The sequence below is a fragment of the Parastagonospora nodorum genome (genome assembly GCF_000146915.1).
Source record: "Parastagonospora nodorum SN15 chromosome Unknown scaffold_39, whole genome shotgun sequence".
Classification (NCBI taxonomy): domain Eukaryota; kingdom Fungi; phylum Ascomycota; class Dothideomycetes; order Pleosporales; family Phaeosphaeriaceae; genus Parastagonospora; species Parastagonospora nodorum.
The window spans coordinates 260,842-270,527 of NW_001884587.1; the positions used below are offsets into that span (position 1 = coordinate 260,842).

Here is a 9,686-nt window from a genome sequence, read left to right on the forward strand (position 1 = left end):
GAGATCGAGCGAAAATCGACTTCTTCCACGCCCTGGCGCTTCCCACTAAAAGTTTCCCGGCGGATGCGGCTCTCCAGCCACAGGGCAACGTCAGAGCGCGGCGCGCGTGCCTGAAAATTTCACCCCTGCTGCTCCTTGTTGCCTCCAACGGCAGTCTTCTAACACTTAACGGCATGGCCCAATGAAAATTTGCTATTGGAATTGTCCGCAAGCGTAGGGCCAATTACGTTTTGCTTTGTCCCGCATGAGCGCTGCAAGTTTCCCGCTTTCCCGAAGCTACCCGCTTGGGCGAGACTGGCTTGGCGGAATTTTGCTCACGATGCAATGATGCTGGTGTCGCAGTCAGAGTGGATGTTTGTACGTAAAGTGTCCCTATATGTATATACGGGGCTCCGCAGGGCTTTGCCGTTAAGTGTTAGACAAATGCCTTTGGAGGCATAATCGTGAAATTTGAGACTTGTTGGGTGTTTCGTGATCGTGAGATTTTTGCTGGCGGTGTGTGTTGTGTTGGTCTGTGGTTGCTGACGGTGGTGTGACGCCTAGGTTTGTACCATCGTGAAGATTCCGGGTGGTTCTAAACTTTGCACTCGGCACACATGACTCGAAGACTTTTTGGATACGAGGCTTGGATAGGTACTTTCGAATGCCCCAGATGATGGAGGTTCTCTTGACCTCCCCCAGATCTTCAGGGCCGCGTCTGCCGTTGCCGCGCCTTATCAAGTTATGACGGCATGCTGAAGTGATGCCTTCTCTAGCTCTACGGGTCCGTCAAGGCTAAGCACTTGAGGTTTCGCCATGGAGGTTGTACCCATCAAGCATGTCTATATGCCCGCGAATACCTTGAGGATGCACGGAAGTCAAAGCTGCCAACACGCTGCCAAAAGATCCTCCTCAGAGGTCCACGCTGCCAGGTGATAGATGCTACCTACCATCCTCAAGCACTCCACCTCATGAAGCCAAAAATCGTATTAATCAACACCCCCATCACAACCGCCAACTGCCTTCTCCGACTCCACACCCCCTCCTCTCTAAACCCCCAAACCAGCGCGCCCAACGGCCAAAAAAACCCCGTCATATACCCCCACAGCATATCGTCCAGCCCGCCGTCCTCCACCGCAAACCCCGCACCCCAGCCTGTATCCCCACCTTCCCCTGTCAATGCGGGTGACGGGTCTGTAGCCGTGCTGTCCAGCCACCGGTCCTCGAGCACGCGCATTTCCGCGGGCGAGGGCATGGTGTCGGGCGTGTGCGTGAAGGAGAGGTTTGTCTGGAAGTGCGAGCGTAGGGAAGCGACTTCTTGGGGCGTGAAGCCGGAGGAGAGGAGGCGGTCGAAGCCTTGGGGCTGGGGCTGGGGTGCGGTTGCTGTAGAGCTGCGGCGGCGGACATCGTTTATTGAGCTCTTGCTCTCCCGGCGCTGTGATGATGTTTGTGACGACTCGTATTGCGACTTCAGCGAGTCCTCTGTGGTTTGCGCGAGCGTGGCTTCTTGGGATAATTCGGCGGGAGACAACGCGTCGCCGAGGGAGCAGTGGATGTAGTACTTCTTCGCGTCGGATGGGGGTTCGGTTGTTGTGCCATATTCTACGGCGGGTGTGTCGCGCAGCGGTTGTTTCCCTTTGCTCTTGCTGCCGGGCCCGTCTTCATTGTATGGCCCATCGCGACGTGGTGGAGGTTGCGGTATTCGTAAAGACTTTGCAAGTGGTTCTGTGTCTGCGAGGACCTTGCCGGCGTATATCAATCGAAGACGCGCAGGAGCATGATTAGGCGGCAGGTACTCGCGAATGAGCTGCTTTAATGAGAGGGTGGTGATCGTTCTTGGGGCATTTATTGAAAGCGGAAGATCAGGTACCGATGCCGTGAATCGTATGATCAGGTAGATGAGCTGCTCGGGAAGGGGGTTCGCGGTCGCCATGTGGGACGTGGAGGAGTTGCGGCGAAGCTCGGAGGTGCTGTGTGAAGTTATGACGGGTTCGTCCGTGACAATTAGACTTCTCGTAAGTTGGCGCTTCACTCCGCGTTGTGGAATGGCCGTTATTGGAAGAAACTCATGACGACGTCGCGCAAGTATGGTCATGTTCAAGTTGGGTGCGGGGTAAGTCGATGCGACCATGGATGCGGCATCGCGGAGCTATGACACCGCTGAGGTCATACATCCGGCCTATACCCGTACACCCGTCAGCTTCAGGAACGGTTTGACCTCTGATCACATACAAGTTTCCTACTGATACTGAATTCAAAATGACCATCATCCACATCGTGCTTTTTGAGTGGAAGTCCACAGCATCACCCGAACAAGTCGAGGAAGTATGTCACAACCATCGTCAATACTATCTTACAATGTCTAACACTACCAGGCGTGCAACCGCATGCTGGCACTCAGCGACAAGTGCATCCATCCAACTTCACAGAAGCCCTATATCAAGTCCTTCTCCGGTGGCAAGAACAACAGCCCTGAAGGCCATGCTGTATCATGTCCATACCCCCACTAAGACCATTACTAATGCTCTTCCCAGGATCCACATACACACGGCTTCGTGGTCGAGTTCGAGAACGCAGAGGACCGAGACTACTACGTGTACAAGGACCCGGCGCACCAGGAGTTTGTGAAGTTTGCTGGAGAAGTCGCGAATAGTGTGAAGGTGGTAGACTATGAGCCGGGGAAGATCTGAAGGCGGGGTGAGCGGGAAAGCATGTACCAATAGTCAAATTAAATTGCTATGCCGTATATAACGCCTGAAATGCTTCGCTGCATGATGCAGAATAGTCTAAGATGAATATGTGCGAGGGTATCATGATACACTAAACGACTCTCCGCAACCGCATTGCTCAGCTGGAGATTGTTAGTCGGTGCTACCGAGCTGTGAGGTGGTACCACTTACTAATATTTGGATTCCTGAAGATGAAGCGCTCGTTCAGCTTGTCCTCCAACCAATCCATCTCACTTCCAATAATATTCAGCAACGCCTTGTTGTCGATCAACACCTTGACGCCATCCTGCTCGACCTGTTCGTCCAATGCGTTTGGCTTATCAACGTATTCCAGATGGTATGCCAGTCCAGAACAACCCTTTGCCCTTGTGCCTATCCGAATAAGCTTTGGCTCCGGTTGGTTGAGCAGTTCTCGCAGGTGCGCAACAGCCGATGGCGAAAGCTTCATCACCGCTTTCCGAGGCCCGAATTTGAACCGCCGCGGCCGGAGAGGTTTCTCGGGTACTGATTCGCTTTTCTGTGCTGCGGCTTCTGGTATGCTCACACTGGGCCGGTCCTGCTGCGAGGCCTGGTTGATTTGCTCTGGCGACAACCGCGGTGGTATCGAGTTATTTGCCTCTGGCTTTCCGCCGGCTATTGAAGTGTCGGGCACGCCAGCATTGCGAGACGGGACTGGCAGATGCTGTAGAGTATGCGGTTGGTATGCTGTTGCCGTCTGCATTTGCCTCTTTGCTGACTGACGGTAGGCCGCCGATGAAGCGAACGATCGTAGGCATTGCGAACATTTGCGGGGGGCGGAAGAGGGTACGGCGAAGCGCTGGAAGGTGGAGGCCGAGCGCGCGAACGCGCCAGTTGTGCGCGACAGAGACATGATGGCGATGGGAGGTTGTAGGAGGGATTGGAGTTAACAGTGGTAGAACATGCGTGACATGGTCACGAATGGCAAAGGTTCGGATGTCGGTCACCAAACTCACCAAGGCTATGTCATCTCGCGGTAGTTCCCGGCACAACGAATTTCTAAGCGGCGCGTGTGATTGGCTTACGGCTCTCAACCCGTTCCGGCCACATTCGGAATTTCGGAATGGCAGCTGTCATCTCAACTGACACAAGATGTCCTCGTCACGTCTGAGGTCGTCACGCGCCTGCCTATCGATTGCACTCCAGTAGCGACTTTTGAATCTATCAATATGATAACCTTGCTGTATAGAGTATCATCAATTATCTCGACTCATGACTTGCCATAGTTTACCACTCACAACGGCCACAACCAAGGACAAGAAGGCGCCGACCTACATATCGGTTCACCTAACCTGGTTGCCATCTCGGAGAAACCGACAGGGCGCCAATTCCAAGTTCTGCCAGCGAATTACCTGCAGCGTTTTGGATTTCCATTCGACGATCTGGTTAAAAACGTCGAATCATCAAACCAGAAGCCGTTCCGGCTGTGTTGGTCCAAGGTTTCGATTGGAACCCGGTAAAGACTGCGCCTGCAGGTACGTACAGGCAGAGAACCCTTGACTTTCCCATGTGTCTGAGGCATGGTCACTTTGCATTCGCCAGTCGAACGGTACTTATTGTCGACTGCCGTACCCTGGACAGGATCACCGGTCACAGACCATGTCGGCGATAAGCTGGAAGCCCCCCATACCAGGAGAATACTTCTGTACTTATCAGTATTGCCTGTACCTGATTCTGTTATGGACGATGGGCGTGATGACTTCTGGTTGTTGGTCGGCTAATATTCTGCCACTTCATCGACGCCAGGGACTACCACCACTCAGGGCAAGTATCGCGAGAAGGATTATGTTTTTGTCATCATAGGCCGAGATCCTCTTGTTTAACATGTCCAAGGCAGACCTTTGCATGCATTAGTCGTTGGCCGCTGATGCGGTCACACATGACCGCTACTTCAAAGCAATTTAGAATCGCCCCGTCAGCGTAGCTGCTTTTCGTCGCAAGTACAGGCTCATGCGGTGATTTTCGCATCTGCACAGGGGTTACCGCTCGCTAAGCTGGCCGGAAGAGGCTGGTCTCTGGTAAACATCCATTCGGCGTATCACAGCTGCTTCCTACCCGGTTTCAATTTATCCAGTGCAGCTTCGGGCCACCTCCGCACTCGGATCTTTCCAATCGGCACTATACATCCCAGGACCATATGCCACCCTAATGAAGGGCAATCTAGATATATGCTCTCTACCGCTCTTCTCATCCTGTTCTACTCACCACCCGCTGTCGCGGTATGAGGAGAATAGGGAGATTTCAGGTTCAATATCTGTAATTGCCTGGTAGCGACTTGGCGTCTGGTACATTGGGTTGCCTTGCCACTTTGATTTACTGTAAGATCTCTCATGTCCTGCATTCCGGTTGCTGTTGCTCCTGCGTCATGGGAAGTTGACATCCCGCTTTCCTTCTGTCATAATGTTGACTGTCCATTCTCAGCCTCAAGGGCAGAGGTCCCCACTCTCGTTATTCCAGATTCTTGGCCTTTGTGCAGCATGGATACCACTGTCCCATGCTCTAGCTCAAACTGGTACGCAACGAAGATGGCTTGTCAATCTGTGACTTAGATATTGACTAACATGGAACATAGGCGCTGGCAGCTACGGGCCATTAGATGCTGTCGGCTTGATACCTTCACAAGCAAGTAAGCAAGACTCGCCTTCTTCTTCTACTTTAGCTGACCATGGTGTGCTCCATATGCAGGGTCTGGACTTATTCCATCGGCGCCATCGCAGGCCAGTCCTATACAGCTGGTGCCTTCAAATTCGCCACAACCTGGGCTTATTCCCTCCCAAGTCATCACAATACCATCATCGCCGGCGACGCTCACTTCGGTCCCCACAACGCCGGCTCCCATTCAATCAATTGCCTTTCCTCTCATACCTTCCGCGCCATTGATTGGTAGTCTTGTCCCAATTCCTTCAGCTCCCGTCGCGCCGGATGCAAGCCTTACCAGTAACTCGTCCCGCCCGGACACTACAAGACCACCGGTTATGACATCTACGGATCAAGGACTGCATCCCATACCACCGGCAGCAACACAACCTGGAGATCCCGACGGTCATCATGAGATCACAGAGCCCAACTTCAGTGCTACCAAGCCATGTCTGGGATGTTCTGCTGTCATCGAGGTAACAGCCACTGGCTGGCTAGAGAGCCCACCAGAGGAACAGCATGGGACATCCACAACGCCCATTCTGACAAGAATACCAGCGGGCCCTTCAAATGTTGTCGTTAGCCAGGCACAGTCCGGTGGGAACTTCGTCGTTGGAGACTCGCTCACTGTTACGCCTGGTCAGACCATTACCGTAAATGATGTGCCTATTGTCATCCAAACCACTGATGGAACTGTCGAGGTCGTTGTAGGTACGAGGATCATCCCATTACAGCCGCCTAGTGAGGTCACATCCAGCCAGCGGCCTCGAGCCACCTATGCACCTTCACAACTGCCGCCTGTGCTCACATTCGGCACTGAAACTATCGCCCCAAATCAAGAGACTCAGTATGTTCTGGCTGGTCAGACTATATCACCTGGTGGAGAAGAAATCACGATAGCAGGCACGACTATATCACTCGCGCCCTCCGCAACAGCTGTCGTCATCAATGGCGTAACTTCTTCTCTAGCACCAAGATTCGGGAACGTATGGACTACAGCTGCACCCGTGCTTACCTTCAACAATCACGCCTACACTGCAAATCGTGCGGGATACATTACCATCGGTCCAGGAACCGTACTGCAGCCGGGTGGAGCACCCATCACCGTCGATGGCACAACGTTGAGCCTGGATCACAGCGGCACAGCAGTGGTCATTCAAGGCAGCACAAGCATCTTGCAGCCGGTCACGACGGTTGTGACTCGGACAAGAAGTGTTTCGCTAGGTGGAAGTGGTGACGGGAATGCAGGATATACGAATAGTGGTGCCTGGCCGGCACCAACTGGCAAGTCAGGCCAACCCACCAAACCGGTGTCTGCCGGTATGTCCCTGACTCTGAAGCATAGCGGGTCGGATGGCTGGCTTGGTGGTCTTTTGATACTCGTATGGTGGGGTCTTGGGTATCTGGCTGTCGCATTATAATGGAAGGCAGCATGTTGTGACATTAGCATTTAAAAGGCGTTTTTCCTTTGCTCTCGAATCATGGCAAGTGCTTTCGAATGCATCTCACATAGCTGCTGGAGCATCACGACCGACGTACAGTCCTCGGGCGATGGAAGTGGTCTCCACTTCAGGCTCCTGCGCTACGATTTGGGACGATCTCTAGTCCGCCACTCAGTTTAAATCGCGAAGTAAATAGTCGCAAGATCGCGTACGCGCTGGACTTTCCCGCCAAATTATTTGCGCTCATACATTGCGAGCATTGGTTTTCAGCTTGAATTTGAAAGCAACACGCACGCGTAGTGGAAACTTTTAGATTCGCATGTCGCAGGCGCATGTTGACAAAGACGACAAGTAGTTCAGTCAGCACACCAGGTCGCACAAATGTCACCATGTCATGCACGATTTATTGTTACTCCACACCATGATGACGTGAAAGCTCGTATGCGCTCCACGTTCACTTTCCGATGCTGCTTTTGGAGCCATTCAATTTGCAACCGTACAAAAGAAAACCTGCAGAACACACACTTTTTGATCTATCCAATTCCTATGCTGTAGAAGCTGACTTTGTAATCCTGCGTTCGGAGTTCAAAACTTTCGTGTGGTCACTCGGGCGCGATGGCATCAGGCGTCCATCGTGGTACCTCATTGCCGATGCAGATCACGCTATATTTGTCTTTAGGTTTCCTGCAGGCGGGCCGCCGCACAATTCTCGAAGCCTTGGGTCGCGAGTTGACTGAGTCACGATTCCCAAGTAGTCAAATCTGGAGTAGCATGATGATGGGACGATAATTGAACTCGTATTCGATCAGCCGAGCGTACATAAAAAGACCTCATGAAATCCACATCACGACAAACATCTCGATTCCGCACTGCAATTCCACTCAATACATCCCGCTCTTAGTAGAACAACAGTCATTCGAGATGTACTTCGCAACACCCACCATCGCAGCTGTCATGGCTTTCACCTCCTTCGCTGCGGCTACACCTTTACAAGCACGCCAGGACACCCTCCAAGACTGGCAAGTCACCAGCGTGAATTCACATACACCTTCAGGCCGTCCAGGAAGTTATCCGTGGTCATCACTCTCCGCGAACATCACCGATCCGAATACCATCAACCTAGGGACCTCGGACTCAGACGGCACATCCGTCATCGTACCCGCCGGAAGCCAGGGCATCGTATGTGTCTTTCATCACGCCCAGAACATCGCATACTAACACCATGCAGAACTGCGAAGCGAAATACTTCAAAGGCGAAACCCCTCTCGGTCGGACCTGGCCCTGCGACGCAATCACCGGCGGGTACTGGACCATGCAAGTTCTCGCTGGCTCGTCCGGGCAGTACTCATCGGGAGACTTCAACCTGAAGTTCAGACATGTCCCGGACGTGCTGTATCGAGGAGCGCAATACACTGCGACGTTCGAAGCGACTGGCCATTTCGCAATTGGTGATAACCTCAAGGGAACGTGTGGCGGAAGCGGCGTGTGTAATTGGGGCCTTGCAGCGGAGAAGAAGCCCGTGCTGATTAAGCCGAGCAAAGTGTAAACCCGTAGCAAGTAGTTGAACAGCAGTAACTTTAAAGATACCTTCGCGGTGTGCGCGCGCGGATGTAAGCCGGATGTACCGTAAAAGTAGCGCGAAAGGCAAAGGGAAGTTCGGATCCGCATGCATGCGCTTTCCCCACATCTCATCCATGCACTCCCCGCACGTCACTAATGCTACCCCTCCGGAACGGGGGTGCGCGGGTGTAGCTATAAAACCCCGCATGTACATGGGGAGCTGAGGTTGAATGTGTCTTCTTTGTTATTTGAAGAATCAATTCGTTGCTGTTCGATACGTCTTTGCGACTTCAAGTTCATTGACTAGCTTGGGAAGATCTTTCCACTGAAGCTACATGATTTGAGAACAACTTCTTACCTTATAATCGGGAATACAAGAGGTCTGTGCAAGATCGCAAAGCCTTGGAACCACTTGACAGCCTCTTGCAAAAATTGGTACGCCATTTCACCAGTTTGTATACCAAGAGACTCCAAGATGTTGCTAACATTGCTATGGTAGTTATCACAATGACTTCTACAGCCAAAAGAGACTCGATGGACGCTACTGTTGATGGAATCAAGACGAAGCTCCAAGCTGCTCAATTAGCCGAGCCAACCCCCAAAAAGCGGGCACTTGGCTTGGTCGACCTTCCAGCTTCCGTACGCAACAATATATACAAGTACGCACTTGACACCGAGCTTGTCAACGTCGGCGAACCGAATGTCTCGTATACACATTCCATCAAGGATGGCGTACTGGAGTTCAAGGCATCAAGATCGCCTTTCCGAGTTCAGACCGCCTTGTTCTACGTCAACAAGCAAATTTCCAAAGAAGCACTTAACTACTTCTACTCCAAGAATTTGTTCGTAAAGTTCGACATCTACTCTGCCGACGCACGGCATGCGAAGACGATGCTTGAAGACTCTGGTCTACTCTTCTCGACTGCCTCGCCAGACTCACTGGAGAACTCAAAGCAACATGCTCTCGAACTGGTCCTTGTGGAGAAGAACAGTAGCCAGAAGCGTGCATCTGTCATATTCCCAGCTCAATACCTGCCACGCCTGATCAACTTCTTGTCGCAAGCCAGCCAAACCACAAAGTCTTGGGCACCAGCTCACTCCGTCTTCATCAACTTGGTTAATACCTACAACTTCTCAGTTTCTCGAATCCAAGGCGATCTTCTCGAGATTTTCCGCCTATTGTCTAACCTCGGTGGCGCCACTGTTGATGCCAACGGCTTGCTGCCACGCTATGCAGAAGGTCTCCAAGCAAACATGACAGCGCCCAGCTTCACTAACGGATAACTGGCTCAAAGCTGTCACCGAGCTAGCCGATCTTCCG

At 52.4% G+C, this 9,686-nt stretch overlaps 6 protein-coding genes across 6 annotated transcripts in view; 4 read left to right on the forward strand and 2 right to left on the reverse strand.

Moving 5' to 3' along the window:
• Positions 1–934: 934 nt before the first annotated feature.
• On the reverse strand, positions 935–1,912 carry SNOG_15675 (hypothetical protein; the record flags this gene model as incomplete). The annotated part of the gene is made up of 1 exon (XM_001805764.1): positions 935–1,912. One exon carries the CDS (start codon positions 1,910–1,912, stop codon positions 935–937), a length of 978 nt encoding a protein of 325 aa, XP_001805816.1.
• A 293-nt stretch (positions 1,913–2,205) lies between these two features.
• Positions 2,206–2,735, forward strand: SNOG_15676 (hypothetical protein). The gene is made up of 3 exons (XM_001805765.1): positions 2,206–2,304; positions 2,355–2,465; positions 2,514–2,735. The coding sequence occupies exons 1-3, from the start codon at positions 2,239–2,241 to the stop codon at positions 2,667–2,669; spliced, it is 333 nt and encodes a 110-aa protein (XP_001805817.1). The 5' UTR covers positions 2,206–2,238; the 3' UTR covers positions 2,670–2,735.
• A 54-nt stretch (positions 2,736–2,789) lies between these two features.
• SNOG_15677 (hypothetical protein) lies at positions 2,790–3,579 on the reverse strand (the record flags this gene model as incomplete). Its single annotated transcript, XM_001805766.1, has 2 exons — positions 2,790–2,830; positions 2,880–3,579. 2 exons carry the CDS (start codon positions 3,577–3,579, stop codon positions 2,790–2,792), a joined length of 741 nt encoding a protein of 246 aa, XP_001805818.1.
• A 1,547-nt stretch (positions 3,580–5,126) lies between these two features.
• SNOG_15678 (hypothetical protein) lies at positions 5,127–6,784 on the forward strand (the record flags this gene model as incomplete). The annotated part of the gene is made up of 3 exons (XM_001805767.1): positions 5,127–5,238; positions 5,299–5,352; positions 5,412–6,784. The coding sequence occupies 3 exons, from the start codon at positions 5,127–5,129 to the stop codon at positions 6,782–6,784; spliced, it is 1,539 nt and encodes a 512-aa protein (XP_001805819.1).
• An 873-nt stretch (positions 6,785–7,657) lies between these two features.
• SNOG_15679 (hypothetical protein) lies at positions 7,658–8,641 on the forward strand. Its single transcript, XM_001805768.1, has 2 exons — positions 7,658–7,984; positions 8,034–8,641. The coding sequence occupies exons 1-2, from the start codon at positions 7,727–7,729 to the stop codon at positions 8,349–8,351; spliced, it is 576 nt and encodes a 191-aa protein (XP_001805820.1). The 5' UTR covers positions 7,658–7,726; the 3' UTR covers positions 8,352–8,641.
• A 231-nt stretch (positions 8,642–8,872) lies between these two features.
• SNOG_15680 (hypothetical protein) overlaps positions 8,873–9,686 on the forward strand; it is a gene marked incomplete at both ends in the record, with an annotated part of 1,386 nt that continues 572 nt past the window's right edge. Inside the window, one exon of the mRNA XM_001805769.1 lies at positions 8,873–9,605. Within this exon, the coding sequence (XP_001805821.1) occupies positions 8,873–9,605 (733 nt within the window). The remainder of the gene's footprint in view (positions 9,606–9,686) is intronic.